The sequence below is a fragment of the Anarhichas minor genome, unplaced genomic scaffold (assembly GCF_050575085.1).
Source record: "Anarhichas minor isolate MPS153535 unplaced genomic scaffold, ASM5057508v1 ptg000020l, whole genome shotgun sequence".
NCBI classification, from domain to species: domain Eukaryota; kingdom Metazoa; phylum Chordata; class Actinopteri; order Perciformes; family Anarhichadidae; genus Anarhichas; species Anarhichas minor.
In genome coordinates, this window is record NW_027466466.1 from 2201442 (window position 1) to 2229422 (window position 27981).

At 43.4% G+C, this 27981-nt stretch overlaps 1 protein-coding gene across 1 annotated transcript in view; it reads right to left on the reverse strand.

Moving 5' to 3' along the window:
• Positions 1-210: 210 nt before the first annotated feature.
• plxnb1a (plexin b1a) overlaps positions 211-27981 on the reverse strand; it is a 33395-nt gene continuing 5624 nt past the window's right edge. The window contains exons 5-37 of the mRNA XM_076095409.1: positions 26274-26374; positions 26018-26150; positions 25759-25915; positions 24930-25038; positions 24652-24760; positions 23373-24104; positions 21299-21397; positions 20038-20160; positions 18741-18834; positions 18476-18645; positions 18089-18240; positions 17656-17761; positions 15912-16048; positions 15593-15766; positions 15143-15377; positions 12901-13143; positions 12617-12793; positions 11912-12060; positions 10826-10926; positions 10511-10728; positions 10139-10317; positions 9985-10051; positions 9394-9540; positions 8146-8320; positions 7042-7145; positions 6865-6949; positions 4824-4996; positions 4405-4565; positions 3824-3971; positions 3665-3729; positions 2160-2235; positions 1866-1940; positions 211-315 (exon numbers count right to left, since the gene is read on the reverse strand). Coding sequence (XP_075951524.1) covers positions 211-315; positions 1866-1940; positions 2160-2235; positions 3665-3729; positions 3824-3971; positions 4405-4565; positions 4824-4996; positions 6865-6949; positions 7042-7145; positions 8146-8320; positions 9394-9540; positions 9985-10051; positions 10139-10317; positions 10511-10728; positions 10826-10926; positions 11912-12060; positions 12617-12793; positions 12901-13143; positions 15143-15377; positions 15593-15766; positions 15912-16048; positions 17656-17761; positions 18089-18240; positions 18476-18645; positions 18741-18834; positions 20038-20160; positions 21299-21397; positions 23373-24104; positions 24652-24760; positions 24930-25038; positions 25759-25915; positions 26018-26150; positions 26274-26374 — 5079 coding nt within the window. The remainder of the gene's footprint in view (positions 316-1865; positions 1941-2159; positions 2236-3664; positions 3730-3823; positions 3972-4404; positions 4566-4823; positions 4997-6864; positions 6950-7041; positions 7146-8145; positions 8321-9393; positions 9541-9984; positions 10052-10138; positions 10318-10510; positions 10729-10825; positions 10927-11911; positions 12061-12616; positions 12794-12900; positions 13144-15142; positions 15378-15592; positions 15767-15911; positions 16049-17655; positions 17762-18088; positions 18241-18475; positions 18646-18740; positions 18835-20037; positions 20161-21298; positions 21398-23372; positions 24105-24651; positions 24761-24929; positions 25039-25758; positions 25916-26017; positions 26151-26273; positions 26375-27981) is intronic.

The following is a 27981-nucleotide window of genomic DNA, read 5'->3' on the forward strand; positions in this document are numbered from 1 at the left end:
TATCAGTGATCCTGTTGAGATCATTTGTCCCTTCGCTAAAAATCAGTCCGTCAAAATGACAGCAAAATCACAGCATGTGCCACAATGATCCGTTGTCCTCCTTCATCTTGGAAAAACGAGGGAGGACTTTTCTCCGGGAGACAGAACCTTCGTCCCCATCATCGTCCATCACTTCAAGGTTAAAGGATGAATTGTACCCCGTCCTTTGGGTCATAGGTCTGTGACTTTGTTTTCTACGGCGGCAGCGACCTGTTGGAGTCTGTAACCGAGCTGCATCTTCTGGGCAGTGGCGTCCTCCTCCAGGGCTGTGATGATCTGACAGGATGGAAGCCATTAGGTTCGGCCAACATTTAGGAAGTATTGTGTAATTACCTCAATAGGCTTATCCTTTTATGAGTGGAAGTGAAAGGCTGAGGGGATTTGAGCAACGCATATATAATTGGCCTTAGCTAAACCCCTCCCCCAGTGTCTACACTTTGAAACAGTGTGCTTGAGTAAGAGAGATACTCTGCGTTTAAAGAGTTTGGAGGGCGGTGTCATTTTATAGCTTACATTAAATTTAACGAGAGTATTGGTCTGCATTCCTGGCTAGTTTTCTTATGACAATGGTGACATCAAGGCGAATAAACACAAAGTTCAAGGGTTGAAACTAGACTGTACAAGTGGACGTAGTCATGGTGACGTCACCCATTGGTTTGTGGACTGCTGTTTTGAAGCCTCGAGTTCAGCGAGTTTGCCGTCGCCATCTTGGATTACAGCCGCCGCCATGTTGTTTTTGCAACCAATGAACTGAAGTTACCATATTTGGAATGCGGAGGAGTGACGTAGTGTCAGTGACCTGTCAATCACAGTAAGCCCGCTCTAAAGCATATCCTGCTTTATGGTTTTATTGTCTATTTGACTCTAAATGGACCATAATTTACTAAATGAACATCACGCTGTATTGAAGAAGACTTGGAACTAGAGATTGAGACCATAAACTCATGTTTACAATGTTTACTGAGGGAATAAATCAAGAGAGAAGTAGAGTCATTTTCTCATAGACTTCTATACAACCCGACTTATTTTTGCAACCAGAGGAGTCGCTCCCTGCTGGTCAGTAGAGAGAATGCACCTTTTAAGTTTCTGCATAAGCTTCACTCGCCAGAACCGGAGGTTGCGCCTGGTTACGTCTCACTGTACGTCCTCGGGTCCCCAGTAATACACTTGGACTGGAAACTGGAAAAACCTGACGTTGCAATATTTTTTTATATAATTTTGTAATATGAACAATCCTACATTTTGTACATAAAGTAAAATGTATCCATCTTGTGGACTTTGAGAGCAAAAGTTTTTTCAAGCAGTAAAAAAAAGTTATAGCTTGACGAGTTCATTTGCCAACGTCGCACGTCCTTCGCTGTGACGCATGTCGATGCTAAGACGGTATATCTGCAGCCCTACCCGCCAAGTGTGAAGTAGATCGATTCAGTTTGAACAGTTTGATTCTTGTTTTAAAACAACTCCGCTGGAAATTAAATATTGGCCCGAGACTGTGTTGACAACCTACTCGTGAAGCTAACGTTAGCTTCACTAACTAGCCAGCTGACCTGCCATGGACAGTGTTCATTGCAGCTGAAAAGAATCGACAGTCGCCAACTAGAACGGAGAAGTCTGAAATCAAGGAATCGTCTTTTAAAAAATGTGATGTCAGCGTGTCACTGTATCTTGGTAACTATAGGGGGCGGGGCTTATGTTATGTATGTTATTATTTACCTAATATGGTTCTGTATTTTCACGATTTCAGAGATTCAATCACTTTGACATGCAGTCGAGATGCATCCAAACCACAGCACGACATTCTTTGTATTTTTGTACGTTATACTCACTTGATCGTAGTATTTGTTGATGTACTTGTACAGCTCGTGTAAAGCCACGAGACAGTTGACCTCGGCGGCGTAATTCTGTTTGGTGAGAGTAAAAAGAACAGAGAGGAGAGGAAACGTCAGAGGGAGGCCGTTAAAAGCTGCATCGGTTGTCATTCATATTTTATTTCACACTCCACATCTAGCTTGTCAGGCGCCCACCCAGATGGAAACTTCCAGGACCTGAAATGATTCATGTGTTCAACCGTTAGCCTTTCACTCTTTTAAAATGCGAAAAACAAAGAGCGGGTAACGTACACGAGAGAGTTCGGCTAGAGCCGAGTTCATCTCCTGGTCACTGGCGGAGATGGTCTGACGGATGTCTGCGTAGTACCTGCAGAGAGAGAGAGGAGAGTCGTGTACAGAAACGAACTGAATGGAATTACTGATGACATAAAAACAGCAGATGCTCTTTCTGCTATTTTATTGTTTTACAGGAAATACCCAAAACCTTGAATTTGAAATTCAATGGAGTTTGAAGCCTTGCGTGTCTTGAGCCCCTTCATGGCAGTATTTTAATGGCACAAATTGAATTTATGTTTTGAATACTTTCATCTGAAACCTGCAATAACATTTTTTTTGCTACAGTGAACACAAACATTGACGTATTTACATATGGGCTGGAAGTTGGAGTCTGCTCCGGGTGATTATTCTCTCTGTGTAACGTGAAAGGGTTCGTCCAAAGACATGAACACATAGTTGTTTCTGCCGTTGTCGTTATAAAATAATGATTAGAGCAGCTTTAAATATGAGCAGGAAACAGAAGTGTTGCTGTACGGATGAGCTGTTCGGCCTGTTCATTGAAATACATGTGCTGTACATGTAGAAGTACAGCTGCTCTGGAACCACTCGGCCCGACAGACTTCTTTTAAAGGGGACATATTGTGAAAAACTCACTTTCGTGCTTGTGCACTAACATCTTAAGTGCCTGACAACCCACACACTGTGGAATAAAGACAACTCAGTCAACGCCGCATTTTTTCTCGAAAGCCAATCAGAGAAAATTTGACTTATTTTCAGGAGGGTGTCTTAAAGAGACAGGCACTTAAACGTAGCGTTTCAGACAAGAGGGTGAATAAAGGTATATTCAGAGGGACGGTATGAGCAAAATAATGTTTTTTAAACATTAAAGCATGTCAACATGTTCTAGTAGAGACCCATAAATACAAGTATGAACCTGAAAATGAGCATGATATGTTCTCCTTTAACTTAAAGACTCATTTTATTTCATTTAATGGCAAGCTGAGAAGCCTTGTGATACTCCGATTGCTCATCCGACAACACCGTGCAGTGATGTCAGAGTGTACCGAGTACACTCTGACATCACAGCAGTATGGTGAGACTTTAAACAACTGGAGATCAGCAAATACAAGTCTTACATTGATTGTTAAGTTACTTTAAATGAAGCCAGCAATCATCAGCCAGTGAAATCGGAATGGTTAAACTGGATGAATCTATAGAATATAAAGAACACGGTTTCCTGCAGCTTTATCCTTTTTTTCAAATTTAGATCAGACTAGTAAGGCTTATAAAACAGGCCTATTTGTCACAAAGCTTGAAGACACCACGGGTGGAATCTGCAGAGTTTAAAGCGCAGCAGACAGTAGCAAGTGTAGCAGTCTGCTCTCAGACCATCCATGCATGGAAGCCTCGCGGGCTTGGTCTACCCTCTGTCTGGTACTGACAGATTGTCCTCGGCCTCCCTCCCTCCCTCCTCCAGAATGTTTTTATGCCCGGGGTCAGTGGGGCTGCCATATTCTTACCTCTCCACCATCTGCTTGTAGCGCGGGATGTCTCTGGCATACAGCAACTTGTTGATGGGGGAGTCCTGTGCGAGGAAGACGTATGCATGAAACGCGTCCTGGATTTGTATAACCTACGTTTTCTACGACATTGGAAGTGCCTCGAAACGACGAGCTCACCCGTCCCAGTTTGTGGTCGGCGATGGTGCAGGAGTCCATGAAGGTCTGAGCGATGACGGACAGCACGGCGTCCACGTGGTCTGAGGTCTGCACGTCGAAGATGAACTGAGGGTTCTTAAGGATGTTGATCCAGAACCGCAGCGGCAAGCTGTTTGGCAAGACAAGAAAACAGTGACCCACTGGTTATGATGTTTATTAAGAAAGTATATTAATATGTAATAGGAAAGAAAAAAAAGAAGAGATGCTTCAATACAACCAGAAAGTTGGTGGCGCTTTCACACCTAAACTAAATGTTATAATTATTTATATTTTTCTGACCGAATGAACCAAACGACGAGTGTGAGAGGAACCTGAATATGGTCTGGTTTTCCCTGCTGGGGGTCAATAAAGGTGCATCGTATCTTAAATAACCCTTTGATAAAAGAGTTCATGAGCTTCGGTGATATTTGGAGGAACCACCATAGATATTTCTGATATTAGAAGTAAAAAGTACTAGTAATATCAAATGCATCTTTAGAACAGTGTGTTTATAACTTGTGACCAGAGACCGGTCCTGGCCTTTTAGCGACCAACTGGTTTACCTGTTGGTTTTCCAGATGTGGATGGTCTCGGGGTCAGCGATGTTGTGCTGCAGAGCCTGCTCGTCCAGCAGGTCGAAGAAGTATTTGACCGCCAGAGGCACGGGGCGACTGGTGCTGAGGATCGCCGTGAACAAATCGTCCACGAACTTCTGCAGCGTGCCCTGAGACGGAGGAGCAGAGAGAACCAGATGCATTCACAAATCTGCACTCGTGGTCGTCTCACTCAGCTCCTCTGCTGGTCTGGAAAAATCTCACGCTGATTCTTACTTAGTGTATCTACAGAGGAGCAACCACCACCAATGTTGAGCCCGATCGTTGCTGCTGTAGTTGACAATCGGTTGTAAAAATGTTTTTGTTTTTTACATCTACACACATCTGGCACGGCCTTGACGAACACCGGCTCTGATCATCTGGTTTACCTTCATGGAGAGCAGGCGTGTGAGGTAGATCTCGGGGATGGCCTTGGCCCTCTCGCCGCCCCGCTCCCTCACGCTGCCCCTTCTGTGCTTAGGCAGCTCCGACTCCTCGCTGGCTTTCACCAGATGCCAGAGCCTCACTCCTCCCTCCTCCCCGTCGTCCAGCATGGGGGTCTCTGGTGAGAGGGGACAACGGTTGGGTCAGTACGGCTGGTGGGCTAAGATACACCAAAGCAAGGTGTTGTTGAAACTCTTTGCTGGCCTGGTGTGGTGCCTGCCCCGCTGACACTGTCACCCGTGTCCCCGTGCGCGCATGCACATACGCACGCACTTTGTGTCATTTCTTGGGTCATATATGTGTTCATGCACTTGTTTGGGTAACTTCAGTGTTTTCAAACGGTGTGAAATCAAGGTTCATATTTTTTGGGCTGCAAACACAGTCTCAGCATTAAAATAATGTATTTCATGTTTTTGGCTTTTTCTCTGCTGCCAAGTGACTCATCTCTCCCACTTCATCCTACCCAATAAAACAGAACAACTGTAGTCAAACAGCGCCCCCCCCTGGTTGTTCACGCTCTGTTCAGATAAAACACGACTGCATTAGCTAGTACAGTGGTGACATTTGGCACACATCACACACACGTGGATATGAGTGTTTGTTCATAGTGTGCAGCGATGACAAACTACTTGTGAGTGTGTGAAAGTGTAGTTTGCTGAGCTCCTTGTGAAGCTCATCTCCACTGAAGATGTTTTTGTCATGTGACTGTTAGTCTCAGTCGTATCAATCATGGCTTCCTTATTGTTTTTTACAGGATGTGGTTTCTTCAAACGGTTTATTGGGTACGAGATTTTAAATGAGACGTAGAATAAAATATCAACATTTTAAGCTTAGTTTCGGTTAAGTTTTCTGGGGTTTTGGGGTTCGGAGAGTTAAATATTATTATATTATATTGAATATATTTTATATTTTGAATCAACTTTATTCAAAGTCAACGCTATCTCAGTGATCAATACAACTGTTATTCTAACAGATTGTAAAATATGTTTAGTTCAATCTGCAGTAAATATATCTACACACATTTCAAGCAAATCTATTTGACAAACGACCATACTTTGATTTTGTACCCTCTGCTGGTCAATGTTAAAACTACAAAAGTAATATTTCACAGTAATCTAAATGAACAACTTGTTCTGTTTCCCCACTTCTTACCTCTTGTATGCATTTGTTTTGGTATTTAGGTTCATCCCTTGCAGAGCGGCTACATCTCGGTAAGCACAGTGAGCACAATCTTTTTCTCTGTTGTTCCACTTAAAGAAACAGTTCACCCCAAATTCAAAACTACATATTTTCCTCCTTACAATGTAGTGCTGTTCATCGATCGAGTTTGTTTTGGTGCGAGTTGTCAGATGTCACCAGATGCTTCCAACTTTGTTATCTGTGGTCATGTGACATCAAACACCATGACACACAGACCCAGAGGTTAGACTTCATGAGGTTTTAAAACGGGTGCTACAAATACGAGTGCTTCGATCCGTCAGATCGCACATTCAATAGCTGGCAGCCACCGCCGGTGTTTCAGTTTAACGAGTGACCGTGTTAACTGGTGACTCTCAGCCGAATGCTTCGTGGTTGCCCGTAGTGACGGCAGCTGTTAAAAACACCAACAGAACATGAAGGCGTCCTTGAGAAAGCCTTCAATCAAAACCATGGACGCATTTGGCCGAGAGTCACCAGTTAACACGGTCACTCATTGAACTGAAACACCTTCTGCTCCGAGACGGCCGTGATCCTGTATTCTGAATCCTGTAGAACTCAAGTCCGAGTCAAAAAAGCATTGAAAAAAATCTGAAACGCCCTCCGAACCATTTTGCATACACTTTTCTTGTTAAGTAATGCAAAGTGCCGGCTTCAATATCAGATCACCAGGTAAGAATATCAGCTTCACCAGCACCGATCAACATATCTGTTAAAGGTGACACTTTTATTACAGGAGGGTTCCGTTAATAACCATCCATATCTGAATGCTGTAGTGGGGACACTCACTTTCTCCAGGCATGTAATCGTGGCTGTCGTGGACGTGGTTCTTGGTGTTCCTGGGGACGAGGGCCACCGTCGCTCCGTCGGGGACCTGTGTCGCACAGTCACATAACAACGTTCACGCTTCCTGCCTCAAACAGTGTGTTGTGCATGTGTTTCAGCGGTAGTGTGACTCGCGCTCACCTTGTAGTGCTGCAGTGTATTGAGGCGCTTCCACAAGCCTTGCACTACCGATGTCAGATCCTCATCTGATAAGATCAGGTGACCCGCGACACCTGCACGCCACTCTGGAGGGAAAAATAAGCAAATGTTAAGTAACCTTGTGCTTTTTCAAGAAAACTAAAAATTTAAACAAACTCACTAGAACTATTAGTGGTGCAACGGATCATAACGCTCGCGGTTCAGATCATATCACTGATTAGAGTCACAGATCGGATCAGCACAAAAGAAAAAAGAGAGCAAATAGAACTTGTTGTTTTGCTGCTGACACTAACTGATGATCATTGATGATCCATATTAACAGATACAGATCTCTTTGTTGTTTGATTATAGCAGCTGGTCTACAAGGATCCAGAAAATCATTTCAACCGCTCTGAAGTCAGTAAAACATCAAAAATGATCCTTTTATTTTCTTCATAAAAACACACAATTTGAATAATAAGGAAGTAAAAGATTGTATTTTAATGGATTAAAATAAATATAGTCATTAGTAGTTTTAATGATGTATTATTAGAGCTAGTGTAAACAGCTCATAATTCATCTCTAATATCTATTTATGTTGTTGTGAAAACATCTCCTACAAACTACTGGATATATTCAAGTTTCTCACCAACACTACATTTTACGAGATCACATTGAACACATCATGATAACGTTATAGTTTACCTTCGTTCAATACTCATTTTCACTGAACAGAGCCTGCATCGTAATGTAACTGAACAGAGCCTGAACGTAATATTCGTTTGTTAGCCGTTAGCGGTGCTGCTAATGCTAACAGCTCTCCTGTCAGTTTAAACACAGATTATTTGTTAACAATGTAACGTTATGAGAGACTAGAAAAGCATAAAAGATGTCCTGATCACATATTTGACTGAATATTGGTCAGTAAAACTTTATTTTTATACTGTGATGGTTAATGTTAAAGTGTGTCATTAATCCACGGTTCACATGCGTGTCAAACCGTGAGGGGGATCCGTTACTATGGTCCGTTACACCACTACTGGTTTGTGTGATGGACTGCTCTGATACTAAAGAGAAGCCTGGTGTTGTGAAATGAACTGGACTTACCGAGGTGTAACGAGTCAACGTGTGGCCTCTGGGAGAAGGAGGTTCCCTTCCAGGTCTGCTCCAGGAGTTTCTCCTTCACTTGGGTGATGGTGTCACAGTCCAGGACTTTGGCCGGCACCATCTGCGTGGTGGCGCCTCCGCTGGTGGCTGAGGCCGGCATCGCTACATTTAGGGTCTGGACAGATTAGGAACAGGTTAGTGGTGGAAATATTGGAAATAATATTGGTTTGAGTCAAACTTGTCATCTAACTGTATCAATTTATGTCATTCAAATTTGAATAGTACTAAAAGAAGGCCAACAACTAACCTGAAGGGGATTTTCGGTATTTTTCAACCTGGACCCTATTTGCCCATGTTTTTGTGTACTTTCAGTCCTATTGGTCCAGTATTAGCGTGAGGGCTGCGGCCTCCAGCTGCTGAACGGGCTTCCATGTAGTCCGTCAATGTACGTCCACTAAAGTGCTTGTTGTTGGCACAGACAGGCTGATATTGTTATTCTAAGTGTCTGAGAACATTATGGAAAGTACCCCACAGAGAAATAAAACATTTTTCTTTCCCTTTTACCTTTTAGCTTGATCCCGTCTGTTTGTTATTGTGTCCAACAAAGTCTCGCTCAAGGAGAAGTCTCGTTCTGAAATCTCGCCTCACATCCACATTGTGGAAAATCACACGAAGCTGCACTTTCTGTCCTCCAACACAACTAAGTGACAACACCGGCACTCCTCTCTCTGACTCTCACTCAGGTTTCCACCGTTGTCTCCTGGCAGCAATTCACCTCTGGTGAGACTAAAGAACGAGACTTCTCTTGTGCGAGACATGGTGAAGCAAAGTAAAGGAAAAAAGGTTTTATTTCTCTGTGGGGTTCTTTCCCTAATGTTCTCAGACACTTAGAATAACAATATGAGCCTGTCAGTGCCAACAACAAGCACTTTAGTGGACGTACATCTACGGTGAGAAGTTGCCAGATATGATTACATTGCAGCCAGTTTAGCGGCTGCAGCGTTCTCCTTCCATACATTTCTGTCCCCATTAGTCATTTAGACACCAAAAACATGGGGACATATCCAGGTTGAAAAATACATGTTACCCTTTAATTCCATAAACAATTAGGAAAAGTATCATGAAAAACAAGGAGAAGGAGTCAGCTATGTCTTTTGTAACATACAGAACAGATTCCCTTCATGTCCTTGCCATGACTAACCCGGCCTGTGTGAATATATTTAATATGGTGTCTGTGTGTGTGCTGACCAGCGTGCGGTACTCCACGTCCTCTCGCAGCAGCCTGTTGTCGTTCAGCGTGTACTTGGCTTTTCCCGTCACGGCGTCCACAGGTCCCTTGTCCACCTGGTGCTTTATTGCTCTGAACAGCATGTAGAACGACTCCCCTGCAGATTCCTGGCCAAGCATGAGAGACGAAAGGTCAACAGTGTCCTCCCACTACAGAACATCAGTTTAGGAGTCGTTCAGTGACCGTCCTGACCGAGTCACGCTGCTGAACCAAAGATGCACTTACTTCAATGGAGAGTTATTGTGAAGTGTTTCTAACTCAAAAGATGCCATTTGTGTATAATACAAATATTAACATTATTGATTGTTGTGGACAACGTTGCAGAACCAAAGTTGTGATTTAGTAAGAAACAGAAACCGTAAAATAACATGTTGGGGCTCAAGAAAGGGTTCAAAGATAAATAAATGAGGTCCTTAGATAAATAAAAAGGAAATCAAATTTTAAAAGTTATGTTGCACAAATATAAGGGTTTTTTTTGTTTGTTTTTCTGACTAAATAAATACTTTATTCACTGATCTCTGGCCAGGTGTCACAGATACTAGTGGACATACCCTCAGAAAGGTAAACAGACAGATGGACATCCAGTTCGTCAAAAGCTTCTCAACCACTGATTCCGTTCTGGAAAAAGAAGAAAGTAAGCACACGATTTATGGACGAATGTGCTGAAGACACCTCGATGATCTGACCACCTGACTTCGCCCTCACCTCCTGAGCATCAGCTTGGGGTTCTTGGCCACATACTGTTCCACTAGATCATTGAGCAGTGTCTTCAGGATGTCCGTGAAGTACTCCAGTTTACCGTGCAGGGCTACGGTCAGCAGGGAGGCCACATAGGCCCGGTCCCTCGGGGAGAACGTCCGCTGGACCTCCAGAGTGTGGATAAACTGTGGAGACGACGGGGATAAGAAGAAGATGAACTTAAACCTGTAACAGCGAGTTATTGGGGAAATCTGTATTACAGTTTCTATTTATTCTATTGGCCCTAATTCTGACAGAGAGGATGGGAATATCGATGTAAAGACCTTTCCGAATGACATACTGCTCTATTTAAAGATATCCATTCCCCTGTTGTCTGACCTTGGTGAGAAAGAGTTTGCTGTTGAGCAGATTGGACAGCTGAACCAGCCCTTGCTCCACAGTCTGCCTGCGACTCTCAGGGACGTCCAGATCCCGTCTCAGTGGCGACTCCTGGTGGCCAGGGAAGAAAATGCGCTCGGCGTACACCCGGTAATCCAGGATGGGGATCCCTGAACCCACCAAATCACTGGACACGTCCATCATCTCCGTCATCAAGTCTGAAGGAGGGGAGGAAAGGGAATGAGGGCATTGGTTTGTGTATCGTTCCTGATTTTGGTGAGCTGATGTTATTTCCTAGAGTGAAGAGGAGTGTACCTGTGAACTCCTTCTTACAGCGGTCTCTCACACTGGTCTCCAGGTTCTCCAGCTGGATCTGCACCTTCTTGTAGTCCCTCATGGCCTGTTTGCTCTTCCTCCTGACAAACGACAACGATGCAGACAACATTCAGGCTAAAAGATAAACCAGCAATGTGTTATCAGAAGAGGGAGAAGGATGAAGGAAGAAAGAAAGAACAAAGGAAGAAGAAGAAGGCAGGAGGAAGAAGAATGACAAAAGTAGAAGAAGTTTTTGATGGTCACAAGATTGCCACATATTAGTTTTACGTCAGCACACGCACACACATGCACACACACGCACGCACGACGTGTGTGTAAGTTCTTCAGCGCTAGTGAAAACTGAATGTGTCACAACTCCAAGTCCAAAATCACTTGATCAGACTTCTCATGTAGTATTTCATTCCCATCATGCTGCTCAGAGTGATGGAGTTGCACGATGATGTGTTATTGTCGAGCTCTAATCAGTAAAAATGAGCATTAGGCGCAGGTAAATGACACCGCTGTCATGATGCGTTGACATCTGGAAAATGTAGTTTTCGGCCAGAAACTTGAATAAATACAGTTGAGATTTGTTTTTACAGCAATATAAAATAGATATTAAAGAGGGAATTATGAATGTTGAACACCCTAACAGTAGCTTTAATATATAATATATCACTAAAACTACTAATGCCACGGTTTTCTTAAAAACAATGAAAAATGCAATAATTTATTTGCTACTCATTTGAATTGTGTGTTTTAATGCAAGTAATCATATTTGATACTAGGAAAGTAAAACAATTACATTTAGAGATTTTGATGGTTTACACTGACTTCCGGATGATTGACATTTTTTTCAGGACAGGGTAGAAAACAATTCTGGAGCCTTGTTGTTAATTATAGTTCTTATAGAAAGAATTGCCAAAAAATTTGAATCGGCAGGACAGATTTTGATATAATCAGATACCAATCAAACCTAAAGAATAGCTTGTATGACTGAAAATCATATTCCAGCTACTGTACATAGCAGCCCGTTGAGGACTATAAGGAACAGTCTGTTCAAATGAGCAAATGCTGTCTGCTCACCTGTATATGAGGACTATGATGAGCACAATGAGAGCCACTATGGAGGCCCCCACCCCGACTCCCACCTGAGCCTCCAGAGGAAACGTCGACTGGGCCTGGCTGTCGTACTGCACTCTGCCCAAAGAGAAGTTCAGATTCCCCATGTTCACCTGGAAAACACAATCAGAGACTTTTTTACACAGTAAACAAGTAAAAAATCAAGTTTGAATCAAACACTTGAGTATGAAACGGTTTATGATTTCTGATGAAAAATAAGATGGATGAAAGCAGCAGGAGGTCTTCACTGAGACCTGGATCCATCGTGGACCAGGATCAAGCTGCACTTGATGACTCAGGACTCAGGTGGACCAGAGGAGGAGGACTGTGTTCACCTCATGATGCTTGGTGCTCAAACACAGTCACAGTTGATGGACAGTGTTTTCCTCATGTAGTATATTTAATGTGAAGATGTCGGCCATGTTATCTGCCCAGAGAATTGTTGTTGTTGCTGCTGTTTACATTCCTTATGATGATAATTCAAAAAAATGTCCTACAGGAATGTATGACAGATTTTTCTTTTGTTTTGTGTTGTTTGTCATGCGTTTGTGTGAAAATGGGCTCAGCTGCATTTCGTTGTGCATCCCTGTGATTCAGAATGACAATAAATGATCCTTGAATCCTTGAATGTGCAACTTGACTTCCAGGTCCACGGTGACATTTACTCACCGTGAACTCAGGCAGACTGTCCATGCCATCCGGTTTCTTGCCAGCGGTGACCGAGGGCTGCTGAGCTGGCGGCTCACAGTACAAGTGGTTGTGTGTCAGGGTCTTCACGGAGCACACCCCCGCCCCGATCCGAGCCTCCACCTCGTGCTTGTAGATTGCTAGATCCAGGTTCTCTCCCTGGAGCGGAGAGATTTGAAATGAGTGAAACTACAATATTTACAAAGTATATCGGGAGTTTAAGTGCGGATTACTATTATTACTGCATTGTAGTTATTGGCGCCCACCTCGACGGAGATGATGCTGCCGGGTTTGTGGTGGTACGGTTTGCTGGGATCGTTCTGGTTCAGCAGGTAGAGCTGTGGGTTGGGCTCATAGCTGAAGGCCCCGTTCCCCACGGTGCCGAAGTCAAAATGGAGGCTGTCCAACAGGAAGTGAACTTTGACCCGGGCCCTCCTGGCCTCTGGACCCACCGCCGGAGTCGGACACAGGATGAGGGTGGAGCCATTGACTGTGCAGCGAGTCTCGTACTGGAGGGGAGGAGCAATAAAACATAGAAATAGGAGCTTTTTAAGTGAAAATGATGTATATGTATGTGTGAATACAGGTGCTGGTCATATAATTAGAATATCATCAAAAAGTTGATTTATTTCACTAATTCCATTCAAAAAGTGAAACTTGTCTATTATATTCATTCATTACACACAGACTGATATATTTCAAATGTTTATTTCTTTTAATTTTGATGATTATAACTGACAACTAAGGAAAATCCCAAATTCAGTATCTCAGAAAATTAGAATATTGTGAAAAGGTTCAATATTGAAGACACCTGGTGCCACACTCTAATCAGCTAATTAACTCAAAACACCTGCAAAGGCCTTTAAATGGTCTCTCAGTCTAGTTCTGTAGGCTACACAATCATGGGGAAGACTGCTGACTTGACAGTTGTCCAAAAGACGACCATTGACACCTTGCACAAGGAGGGCAAGACACAAAAGGTCATTGCAAAAGAGGCTGGCTGTTCACAGAGCTCTGTGTCCAAGCACATTAATAGAGAGGCGAATTGAAGGAAAAGATGTGGTAGAAAAAAGTGTACAAGCAATAGGGATAACCGCACCCTGGAGAGGATTGTGAAACAAAACCGATTCAAAAATGTGGGGGAGATTCAGAAAGAGTGGACTGCAGCTGGAGTCAGTGCTTCAAGAACCACTACGCACAGACGTATGCAAGACATGGGTTTCAGCTGTCACATTCCTTGTGTCAAGCCACTCTTGAACAACAGACAGAGTCAGAAGCGTCTCGCCTGGGCTAAAGACAAAAAGGACTGGACTGCTGCTGAGTGGTCCAAAGTTATGTTCTCTGATGAAAGTAAATTTTGCATTTCCTTTGGAAATCAGGGTCCCAGAGTCTGGAGGAAGAGAGGAGAGACACACAATCCACGTTGCTTGAGGTCCAGTGTAAAGTTTCCACAGTCAGTGATGGTTTGGGGTGCCATGTCATCTGCTGGTGTTGGTCCACTGTGTTTTCTGAGGTCCAAGGTCAACGCAGCCGTATACCAGGAAGTTTTAGAGCACTTCATGCTTCCTGCTGCTGACCAACTTTATGGAGATGCAGATTTCATTTTCCAACAGGACTTGGCACCTGCACACAGTGCCAAAGCAACCAGTACCTGGTTTAAGGACCATGGTATCCCTGTTCTTAATTGGCCAGCAAACTCGCCTGACCTTAACCCCATAGAAAAGCTATGGGGTATTGTGAAGAGGATGATGCGAAATGCCAGACCCAACAATGCAGAAGAGCTTAAGGCCACTATCAGAGCAACCTGGGCTCTCATAACACCTGAGCAGTGCCACAGACTGATCGACTCCATGCCACGCCGCATTGCTGCAGTAATTCAGGCAAAAGGAGCCCCAACTAAGTATTGAGTGCTGTACATGCTCATACTTTTCATGTTCATACTTTTCAGTTGGCCAAGATTTCTAAAAATCCTTTCTTTGTATTGGTCTTAAGTAATATTCTAATTTTCTGAGATACTGAATTTGGGATTTTCCTTAGTTGTCAGTTATAATCATCAAAATTAAAAGAAATAAACATTTGAAATATATCAGTCTGTGTGTAATGAATGAATATAATAGACAAGTTTCACTTTTTGAATGGAATTAGTGAAATAAATCAACTTTTTGATGATATTCTAATTATATGACCAGCACCTGTATATACTGTATATGTACATATGTACTTAGGTAGAGAAGATGGTTATATTTTCTTCCAGTTCATCCTTTGTTATTTTTTTAATACAGATTTTTTTTTGTTCTAAATTGTACATTTGGAAATCTGCATTTATGAAAATGGTTTTGGAAAAAATAATAATAATAAAGACAAAAGAAATCAAAGGTAAATTGTGATCATAATCCCTACTCTCCATTCTGAATTGTATTTATGACTACAACCTTATTTTTCTTACGCTCATTTGCTTTCCAGGTGTAAAGAAAAGCTCACAGATGCACACAGCTGTATGATTCATACCTGTTTGACGTGACACAGCGCACCCTCGGGGCAGTCCGCCTCCGGGACGATCCTCCTCCATCTCTTCAGTGGACCCTGATGATCCCGTCCTCCGGTCGGGCTCCCTTCACTCCTCCCTCTGGCACTCCTCCTCCTCCTGGGAGGAAGAGTATCAGGGGGACTGAGGGTCACCCTCATTTTCGGCTCCTGCACCACATCCAGGTTCTGACCAGAGACCCTGATGATTCGGCCTCCGCTGAAGGGCATAGTAGTGGAAAAGAAGAAAAAGATTCCTCGTCATGACCTTTAGATGACAATCAGGACAGACAAATACTTCTGCCTAAAGTAAGACGTTCAAAAGTCACAGTGTCCAGGCCACAAGCTTAAGATAGACTATCACGTCAGCACAGCAGTTATGCAATCTAGATTATGTGCATGGGTCGAGATTGCGTTATTGAGACTGATAAGCACCTGAGGAAGCTTTTGGAGGGAGCAGCCATTGAGATGTTGGGGTTGGGGGTGTAATGATACACCAGACCCGGTAGGTGGCGCTCTGTGCCACCAAACCGCACGGTGATGCCATGCTCTCCTGTTCTGTTACTGCCTCTGGTCAGACAGCTGATCTGATCCTCCTGGATGTTGAGCCTGAACAGAGAGAGAACTTTTTTTATTTATTTTTTACATTTCTACCAATTGTATTCCAAATATAGAAAGAGAAAGTCTGCCTTCATAACTCTTAATGTTAATAACTCAAAATAGTCTTAAATCACTGTGGATTGGAGACACTTACACCACGCACGGCACTCCTCCGATCAGGACGCCGACCTCGCTCGGGTGTCCGGTCCTCAGTCTCCGGCCTCTGATGGTGAGAGAGGAGCCCCCCGCCTTGGGCCCTCTCTGTGGGAAGATGCCGCTCAGAACAGGATCCTGGTGGTGGAGGGACGAGGAGAAGAACGATGTACAGGATAAAATGCAAAAGATGCACAAGAGAGAGGAACAGAAAACATACAATCAATAATCCGATACTGAGCTGGTGATTTATCGGGCAGATAAAAGAGACACAGGGGCATTCTGGGAAAACGCTAGAAGGTCGCCTCACAGCCTGCTGAGTACAGCAATTAATTTGCTTGTCACTCGGACTAATTAATTAAGTCAACCTACAGTGCTTGTGCTGTTATGGTAATGAGGAGACGTGCTGCTGTGACTTCAGTGCATTTCAGTGGTTCACACGGCACAGTTCCAAGTGATGCCTGATTAATGAAAGCCATGTGGGAGCTGCTTCCATAACATGTTTTCATTCAGACGAGTGCAGAGAAAACATCCAAAATACACATCCATGTGTAGGGATGCCCCCCAAAACTTGGTTCTAAACTAGTAAAATACCAGAGTATTGATAAGGTCCGGAGTTAACGGTTCTGCTGTCGGTACTTTATAAATGATCTCCGCAGAAAAGAGCACGTCTCAAACCTTCTCTCTCTCTGCACGAGGGGCGGAGTCGTGCTTTTCTCGCGCGCACACACACACACACACACACACACACACACACACACACACACACACAGACACACACACACACACACACACACACACACACACACACACACACACACGGCTTGAAAGTGCGTGCTGCGGCTACATGAAGTGAAGTCTCATAAAAGTCCTCAAGCGATCAAGTCAATCCTTCGTTTTAGGGTCAGCCGTAAAAGAGGTGTTTGAAGTTGAAAAGCTTTCATGCACGAGTGCAGTCACTGTCAACTCCTTGGGGGCATCCCAAGTCTCTTATTTGATATGTCCTCGCCACCTTAAAGAGTTCTCAAAGCTCCTATTTCTGCACTAGAGGAGAACACAACGGCCTTTTTCTTTCGTTCTCTGATCCGCCATCGAGTTAAACGTCTGAATTAATCAAAGAACTGAACAAAAAAAGGAGAGAGAGAAGCGAGACAAACACTTTTTTACATAATCGACCCTCATCTTACATCGAGTCAAGCGAGGCTGATACTTCCTGAGCGACGGGTTTTGATACGAGTTACAAAATTAAAATTTTCCCTGAAACATTTAGCCTAATAAATAATTTCCAAAAGACACCGTATTCATATTCTGGGTTATTAAATAATGAATTCACAATCACAACATCAATGGACACAGACGCAAATCATGAATAAATAATACAAACGCATCTTGTTATCAAAAATGGACACAGTATGAATACAGAATGCAAGTTACATGTTATTCATATAACTGGGTGTCTTTATTAGTATTAGTACAGACCATAGACTGTATATAAGAAGTGGACGTAGTCATCATTGGTTTGAAAAAATTTAATTTTCCTTTCTTATCTTCATACTTAGACTATTAGTTTAAAAATGACAATAATCTGGTGTTAAACATTAAAGAGAAGTGAGCTCGCCAGAAACAGTGTGGTAGAACTGTGGTGACAGCTCTGCAGCAGTTATACACCTAACCTGCATGAACAAATGTCAGCTGATTTCCAGTTTCCTTTCCTTGTAAACGTGACTGACTATTGAGGCGTTTACCTGGAAGCTGAAGATCTGAGCGGACAGTCCGACTCCTCCCCCCCTCACTTTGACCGAGGCGTGGCCGCTCCTCTCTCCTCCGCTGCCCGTGGTCTCACACACTATCCTGCGGGATCAAGACGTACGATGGTCACTATTACAACTACAAACGCCGCATCGCTGCTGTGTGCCTCCGCCCACCATCACGTCAGCCTTTTATCTTATTAGCAGATGACATCTTGGGTTCAGACCAAACGCATGTTTTATCAAGTCAGTGACCTTTTGACCTCCGAATTCTAATCAATGTGTCTTAAAGCACCAAGTGGACGTTTGTGCAAAATTTGAGGGAATTACACTCGATGCGCTCCCCGAGACGCTGCTAGAACGTCACAGACGTGAGACCTTTGACCTCCAAACTAGAATTTGCCCATCCTTGAGTAACAGCACAACTCGCCTCGAGGAGACTTCGTATCTGCTATGGATGACGCTGCAGGGGACCCCGGCCACCGTGACCGAGTTCTGGATGTCTTCACTTCTCTGGCCGAGGTTGGAGCCTGAAATAGTCACGACCGTCCCTCCCTCCACGGGACCGGATACCGGGTCCAGCTGGAACACAAGAGGACCAGATGTTTGAAACGTACATCCTGATCATCGCCTCAGACAGCATAACAGCGTGACATGAAAATGGGAGTCGAGTAGAGATGGAGTGGATACAGGCCAGCACAATGTGATCATAAAGGCTTAAAAGTTGTATTTTTGAACAACAGAAAGCAAAGCAAAAACACATCTGTAGCGTCTCAGTGGCCCTTTGTGTTCCAAAGAAAGGGCGAATAACACTTACGAAGTGAATGACGGGCGCGGGGCAGGTGTGTTTGACCTCCTCAGCGCAAGAGTCCCGGTACACACAGCGAGAGCCGGCAGCGCCGCCGCACCAGACGCAGCCGTACTTGTGGTCGGCGGTGCGACACCGGCTGCAATCCGACCGCCCCACTGAACAATTGAACAGAGTCACTGAAATAAAACAGAGACGGGGAAAATTCTGTGAGGGAGTGGCATTATTTGGCGTCAAACAACACGTCTCGGACACGCCGGCATAAAACACGCACCGTACAGATCCTCGGCGCTGTCGATGAGGAAGTAGTTCTTCCTCCTCACGTTGATGGTGGCCGGGTATTCCTCCATTGAGGCAGAGTAGGCGTACTGAAACCAGAACCAGCAGACATATTTGTGATGTGGTATATGAGTTGATGGTATACCAGCATGTGTCAAATGATCCGGCTACGAGAGCTAATGAAATACATGGAGATGCAGACGTACATGATTATATTGTATTATTAGAGTTAGTGTAAACAGCTCATAATTCATCTCTAATATCTATTTATGTTGTTGTGAAAACATCTCCTTCAAACTACTGGATTTATGGATGCTACAGGATGGGGGGGGGGGGGGGGTTACCCCATCAGATCGGGACTGACAAATGAGGTGTCAAACAGTTCATAAAGGCAAGTTCTTGTTTTGCTGCTTCGCTATGGACTCAATCTATGAAAGATGGTACATTTGCCGTCACGCTGGGAGTGATGAATGAAATCCAACTGTTTGAAATACACTGAAGAAGATCTGAGTGATTAGCATGGGAACAACAGCCACCATGGCTAAAAAACTCAATTAAGAAAGAAAATCACATTTTAAATTCAGGACTTTGTTAAAAACTTAACCCGTCCAAGTATTTATTGTGTTTACGTTGTGATATAAAAGGCCTATTTTTCTCAATCAGCTTATTACTATGTGAAAATTTCAAGTCACGATTTTTTCAGGCCAAACTAATCATTCGCGATCCGATCCTGATAATCATCAAAATATGCTTAGAACTCTAAAAATGAGACTTAAACATACTGGTATCACTTGACCTTACATTTAGAGAGAGAGGACACACCTGGTTTAAGAGCTCAGATAAACGTGATATTTAGACATGAAATATGAATATCATGTTAATATTGAACATGATAAATTATTATATATTATTTTCAAAAATCATATTATAAACACAGTTATGGTTATAGACTCTTTCTCCTCCTCCCTACACTCGTATTATGAGTGTAATATATTTGCCTCAAAAGAGAAAAAAAGTTAAAGGAATATTTAACTGATAGCATTATTATTATTTTGTCACAATGATATCGTTAACATGAATGCTTTTGTCGATTATCATGTAGTGAAAATCTGACATTATGACAGCCGTACTGTGATTGTTGATTATTAAGTCATGTATATTTAATGTTGTTGGAGAAATACTTTCAAAGATCTGAAACAAAGTTTTTAAGGGCTGTAAAAAAAAGACACAAATATTCCCAGGACTAAACACAACAACACGAGATGGATCACTACATTGAGACGTGTTCTGACCTGGTGAGGTTGGCAGGTGATAAAGAAGGCTGATGGTTGAGTGGCGTCCGGCTCCACGGAGGCGTCCACCACCACTGACTGATTCTCAACGTCCAGCACACACTCGTAGTCCAGGTTCTTGTCCTACATGTGAACACCACACACATGGAAGTGAACGGACACACCCTCTCAGTAGGGGCACAGTGAGAACTGATGTATCACTGCAAAAGCTTATGAAGTTGTGTGAAGACTTTACATAATAATGCACGTTTTGTTATGGCAGTATGCATAACAACTCATTTGAGCCTTTATATCTCTATAACTAGTATTTTTTAATGTTCATTTTATGTCTGTCTTCCTTTAAGCACTTTAAGCAGCATTTCTTGTATGAAAGGTCCTATACTAAAAGTTTGGTATTATTGTATTATTATTGTTTGCTATACAAATTAACATAATTATTATTAATATATTATTTTTATTATGTACTATACAACAAATAAAGTGTATTGTTACTATTCTTTTTATTATGTGCTATTCAAATCAAGGTTATTAATATTGCATTAGTATGTGCTATACAATTAAGTTTATTATTATTATTATTATGTGCTATACAAATATAGTTTATCATTGTTTTATTATGATGTGCTGTGTTAATATAAACTGAAACAGAAAATGTACTTTACTAAATGTTTGTAAAGCTTCTCTTGGACTTTAAAGGGACAGGTCAACATAGTTGCCTAGTTTCGGAGAAGCAGTTTCATGTAGGAACTATTTTCCTTCAACCCGAGTTCCAGCATGAAACTGCTCACAAGGAGGTCTGTGGATTATCCAGAGTGACGCGCCAAAACAATCTAGATAGATAGCACTACAGGTAAGAGGGAGAATATGTATTTCTTTTACCTTTAAGACTTACTTATTGATAATAACATGTAAACAAATCCCTGAACCCTTGTAGCTGAAGCTATACGATGTATGAATAACCTGCATGATTACAGCTTTAAAAGGTGCACCTAACGATTCTAGCTCAATACACTTTCTGTCCATCAGTGCGCTGTGAGTGCGCCGTGTTGATACAGTGTGAATGGGAAACAAACAGTCCTCCAGCCAGGAGAGGGGAAAGGCCATGGGTGTGTAAAGAGAAAGGCAGTGGGAGCGAGAGGGGACGGTATATCTGGAGAAGAGTGTTATTTGTTCGGGTGGTTGAGTTCAAACATCAAGTCTTTCTCCAGAATGGCTGAGCCCACCTTTAGTGCTAAGACAAGACAGTAGATGGCTACATTACCTGAAACAGGTTCAGGTGTTGTCCCACCAGAGTGACCTTCCTCTCCACGTTGACAGGGAGAAGAGAGGAATCCTGAACTTTCTCCACACATGGACACTCCTGAAGAAACATTATTAACCATTTCAATGAGAAAGATACAGCTTCACTTTATAAACCTTTGTCTAGATCCTGCTCAAAGGGGTCTCTGTGAACAAGTACACTACATAATCATTTGTACATGGTGGATCTAAACTGCTGAGAACTTTTGCGTTCTCTTAATTATTCCTCCTTACCAACTATGAAGTTGGGCATTCTCCATTCCTCCAAATCTATTTAAACAATAACTCAGCGACCACAGTCACAAAAACACACCACATAGATGAAACATCAGACGTTCGAGTGAAGCGCGAGAAACGTGGACTTAAAAATGTCATGATGTTCTTGAGCTCAAGGGAGGAAGTGCAGCTCTCGCTGAGTGGAGTGAGTGGAGTGAGTGGACGAGTCAATAAGACCTGTCGGGTTAAGTGCCTCGAATTTCTCAGTTCCATCCTCGCATCTGAGATGACATTGATTTTGTCATTGGCCTCTCTTGTTGACAGGAGAGCTAATAAAGATTATCAGTGCAGAATTCAGTATTCGTCATTGTTGGCCTTACTGTAGAATGAGGACCAAGTAGTTATATATTTACTGTTGATTAAGGCTGAGATGTTCTTGGGTTAATTATCATGTGTTTTTTTACAGGAAAATGTCCACAGTTTGGGCAATGCACTTTTTAGTCCAAGATCAGAAGATGGATACCATTCTATAATCTGTCCGGCTTGGCTTTCAGTCTCTATGCTATCACGCGCTAAGCGCTCTCTGGCTGTCGCTTCATATTTAACACGTATAAATGAGTGGTATCGTTCTCATCTAACTCTCGGCAAGAAAGCCCAAAATAGTATTTCCCACAACCTTTCCTTTGAAGTCCCAGTGGAACTGGAGTTAGAGAGGGCAGTTTTGAAGCATTGAGTTTGGTATTTTGTCCGTTGCCATCTTGGTGTTTTGCAACCAGAAATCACAAAAAATAACTTTCATGAACTATAAACACTGTGAAAAGGGGGAAGCTGTAAGACAAAAAAAACCTGGACAAACAGACCGGACAACGCAGTGGTAGAGACCTGTCAATCACCAGGTAGCCCCGCCCTAAAGCATCCCCTGCTTTATGGTCCGTTTGACTCTAAATGGACCATAATTTACTAAATGAACATCATGCTGTATTGAAGAAGACTTGAAACTAGAGATTGAGACCATAAACTCATGTTTACAATGTTTACTGAGGGAATAAATCAAGAGAGAAGTAGAGTCATTTTCTCATAGACTTCTATACAACCAGAGGAGTCGCCCCCTGCTGGTCACTAGAGAGAATGCAGCTTTAAGGATCTTCTGCATTGGTTTCACTTTTAAGAGTGAGTTAGTGTCTTTAGCTTCTGCTATGATGTCAAATCTTTGATGACCCATCCTGCACTCAGGGGCAATTAGAATTATTAAAAAATAATCCAATCAAATGAGACTTTGGACGACTAGCTAGCCCAACCAGTCATATAAAACCGCTCTTTGCTGTTTGTTGATTGTTAATACAACCAATAAGGAGAGATAGTAACAAATGTGTGTTTGGATATCTGTGGGTAAAAACTTTGTTTTCATTTCCAAAAACAATGTGGCTGAGGTCTTACTCATTCAAGGGAAGCGGATGTCCGCCGGATGAGAGCGGAGCTCGGGCGCTGGTGGCACGGAGGGAGGCCTGGTGCCGTTCTTCTACATGTAATGCGGGGAAGTGTCCCTCCCATATCTCTCAACAACGAGGGAGGTGTGTGTGTGTGTGAGGAGCAAACAGTCCTCCCTAGCTCCGTATCGCGCTAAACTCTAAGCCCGTCCACTTTCTTTAGCGGTCCAATCAAATGCACAGGATTTGATTTAGACCCCTCAGGTGAAATGCACACCGCTGAGATATGAACTGTGGAACACGTCGTTTCACTGGGACTTTAAACAGTTTCTCATGGCAACTGGAGCGCGGTAAGATTTCTAGACTAGCTGCACGTGAGGCTTCTGCACTCACCGGAAAATAAGAGTTGGTCGATGAATCTAATTGATAGTCTGCTGCAGACTCAGAGATGGGGTCGATAACTGTTTCAGGTGGTTGTGTGAAGATGGGCGGCTTTTCGCTGGCGCCAGCAACGGATGGACCTGTTGCTGAGTCCACGGCGGGCTCCTCCCACTCACTCAACCACAGAGGCGAGTCATTCTCTTCATAGCTGACCGGAGGAATGGCGTCCTTAGCGTCGCTGATAGAGAGGTCTATTAAACGGGACACTTCTCTGGAGGTGGTCGGGCTTACGTCGGAGGAAGAGCCTAACGCTTCGCCAGACGGCTCTAAAAACCCCACATCACGGTCTACCTTTTCGCTAGTGCTGCTGGGTAACGTAGTGTGGGGGGTTTTGTCAGTGATATTCCAGCTTTCGGTCTCCTCGTCCTCTGAGAAACTTGCAATGCCGCCGTTTCCCTCTGTCGTTCCCTCGCTTGTGGTGGGGGCATCGGTGTGCGTCGTAGTGGCCTGGCTGAAGATCCCGACAAAGGGGGAGGTTGCGGCCAGGGTGAGGGGGGAGGTGGGCTTGGTGGTAGGGGTGGTGGGTGGTGTCACTGCGGTGGAGGTTAAAGGGACAGCTGCTGTGGTGGGGGTAGGAGTCTCTGTGAGTGATGGCTGTGTTGTTGTTGCAGCAGCACGGACAGTAGGAGGTAAAGGGGTCAGATTTCTGGTGGGTGGTGGGATGGTGGGTGTTGGCGGTTTGAACTTGACGATGGAGAAGCACAAGTGTACAAAGCGAGGACAGGAGGGGGACAAGAAAAAAAAAAAGCAGGGGAAGACAAAATTAGGATAAAACAGAAAGGGTATGCAAATACATTGAGAAGCAACTCATGAGTGGAGAAAAAAAAGAAAGATTTATGGTAAAAAAGACAAACTACACCAAACAGTGAACAGACATAAACACACTAATATGTGCAGCATGTTGCACAGTGCAGTATGATACATGCTCAGCAAAACAAACCTAGTGCCTTTTAATGACACTAAATATACAGTAAACACCTAGCTAAAACTATTGCAGTCTAACAACTCTCCTGCAACTAACCCTACTTTCATAAAGGATGTAATGTTTTGCTTTTGTTAAAACAGTTTGACAAAGGTTTTGATTCAAATGTGTTCCTTGGTCGGAGGCTGCAAATTATATTATACTCTTAATAATGTGCCCCCTTATTGATGTTAATGATGTTTGACAAAATAAAAATAAAAACCTCTGAATATAAGGTAATACTATTTAACAGACTCAACGTTGACTCACATTGTGGTTGTAGATGGTGACCCCACGGCTGCAGGTGTGTTGGTGCGTGCAGATGTGCTGGTGGATACACCAGTTACAGCCCCAGCGACTGCTGACACACCCTTGGCATCTAGCGGAGCACACAGCACGGGTACAGGCAGAACAAACAAAAAAAACATAAGTTACAAAAAATGCTATTTTCCCCCAAACAACATATAGTGAATGTGTAGGAATGGTAATTTAAAAAAATAAACTATGCATCGATGTGTGTGTGTGTGTGTGTGTGTGTGTGTACTCACGGCCTGCGTCCAGAGAGCTGCTGCACCAAGCTGCAGTTGTAGAATGTGAATTCGGTCTCCGCTACAGTCACGTTAGTGAAACGCAGCGACAGGGCCACCATCACGAACTCTGCATCAGAACGAATATATGTCGACTTCAAAGGATCTGACCAGCTTGTGTGTCATTATTTATGAGCATCACAGTGCTGCTTTGGCAGTTTTGTAAATTTCCTTGTTGCACTCAACTTTGCGTACATAGAGGTGTTGCAACTTCGAGTGTCTATTGAAAATCGATCAAAATGGCGCTTCGATATGAAAAGCAGGATCGTCAATTCTCCCAGTAGTTTTTTATATTCCCGCCCCCGTCCATTTTTCTGAAAAAAAAAACTACGAAGTAGCGTAGCTTACTGGTAGCCTCCATCTGCACTTTTCTAGAGTCCAGCCACTGCTGGATTCTGAGATGACAGAGAAACAACAGAACTGGAAAATCCTGTTTCCCTGAAGTAATCAGTGTGGCAAAATTTGGTTTCCCCCAGAAGTTATGTAAACAAGGAACATTGACAGAAAAACTACAGTTTGCAGGCTATCATACATGCACCGTATCGTACTGTACACCGCCTCACCACCACGCATGCTGTTGCCATCTAGCGGCTCAATAGACGGACGGACGGACGAAATCAAGATTTCATAACCTAGCAATGGCATAGCTGTCAGTCCTTTTTTTATTGAAAGTCTAATGGAATCATATATTTGGAGTATCGTGACACCCTTAATGTTTTGTGCATACTGAAAAAAAAAAAAAAGGTGTCCCATTGGGTACAATTACTGACCAAATTCAGAAAGTACTCACCATCTCCGTGAGTAATGGGAGGCAGGCTGCCGGCTTCAGGGGTCGAGCATATCACACCGGTGTCAGTGAGTGAAGCAGGAGCTTCCGTGTCCTGGAAAAAGCAAGAGTAGGCCTCTCCTTTTCCTAGACTTGGGAGGCCCTCTACCGACACCATAATCTGAAGGGAGGGAGACAGAATGGGACAGGGGCGTCAAGAAAAGAGAGGAGCGAGATGGAAAAGAAAAGGAAAGTGACCGGAAACAGATTCCCCCTGCATTACATCGGTTTTCTCCCCGCGGCTGATGTTGTAGAGGCTAAGGAGCTGGATACCGAGGCACTGCTGCGTCTGGTTGAAGCTCCACAGCCACTGGCCCCGCACGGACCCTCGCTGGCACTCCCAACGCTGGCCACACCTGAAACAACACGGAGAGGTGAGAGAGACAAGGAACAGACAAAAGAAGATGGGGGGGGGGGGGGGGGACGGGACGCAAGTGAGCATTGGCAGTAGCCCCGCCGTTACATGTCTACTGACTCACCGTCCCTCCAGGACGCACCAGCCACAGTAGGGGTCTTTGGCGGACAGACAGGATTGACAGTCCAGGTGGTCTCCGCATTCTGCCACCGGAAGCTTTTCGACCTGAAAATGACAGGTAAGTGAGAACTCGAAGACAGATCCATGTGGTGAATTTAGGCTGACACCAGGGGTGTGCTGCTAGTGGTGATCGTATCATTTTCACCTTCACGGTCTCCTCATAAGACTAATAAAGTAAAACATTCTAACACACTTCATCGCAAAAGCTGCTGCACTACTTTATCTTTGGAAACTCACTGCATCATCATTCATCATTCCCCGGCATGAACAAGAACAAAGCTATGATTGCTCAGCTCACTCACAATCAGTGTGGAGTTCAATAACCTTGTGGTTAGCGATTCAGAGAAATCTGAGTCCTTCATTAAGGCATGAGACCTCATAAAAGATCTTTAACTTACATCAGAGTGCCTTGGATTTCTTTTGATTGTCAACCATATCGTTATAGACTTACATACTGACTGAGTAAGCAGAATAATCATTGCCGTTCTAGAACTATTCGCCAAATCCTGGAGAGCACTTCGGCCTTGGTTACGCTCCGCCCGTTTGCATCCGCTTTTTAAAAAAAATGTTGGATGTGCATGGACATGCAAAAAACTCATCGCAGGGAACCCCTGCAAGGTCCGTGTCCGAGGGTGTGTCGTCACTTTGGTTGTGCGGACACGTAAATTCGCTTCAATGGTTTCCAGCTCCATTTTTCATATGCAACGCTCTTTAAAAAAAACATAATCGATAGAGTAAAAATGACTTTATATTTGCTTTCATTGTAGCCAATACTACTTAGCTTGTAGCAAACTAGCTTACCTGGATAGGTACAGGCAAGTAATGATTAAATAATGTTCAAGGCCAAGGAGTTTTTAAGCCAGCTGCAAGCTGAAAATAAAACTCAAGGTTCACTTACTGGCTTTTCTCAGACTTTTGAATTCCTAGATAACCAACTTGTGTTTCTTTCTTTCATTTACATGCATGCACACAACTACAACATTAATTATCATAGTTATGCAGATGATACTCAGATATATCTAGTCCTCTTACCATTATCCAAATAATTGGATGAGCCAAAACTTCCTTCAACTAAATCAGGAAAAAATGACATTATTGTGTTTGCCAACAAAGAGAAGATAATCACTATTAATAAACAACTCCAATCTCGGGCTCTAAAAACCAAAAACCAAGCATGAAATCTGGCGTTCAGATCTCATTTTCACCAGTCATATCAAAGCAGCTACTAAAACAGCCTTCCATCATCTGAATAAGAAAGAAAGATCTGGTGTCCCAAAGTGACCATGAGAAGCTCATCCATGCTTTTATTTCCGGTAGGATGAACTATTGCAATGGCCTCTTAATTGGTTTTCCCAGAGGAAGCATGAAGCAGCTGCAGCTCGTTGAGAATGCTGCTTCTAGAGTTTTACCCAGGACTACGGGAACAGAGCACAGAACTCCAGCTTTGAAAGTTTTACACTGACTTCCCTTCCAGTTAGTTACAGAATAGATATGTTAAACTACTGCTCCAAAGAAAACAAAAAATCATGGTTTAGGAATACATTTCTGATATTCTAAAAGGATATAAATCGAGCAGGGCTCTTAGATCCATGGACTCAGTCCAAACAAAACATGGTGAAGCAGCATTTAGCTGCTATGGAGCACACAACTGG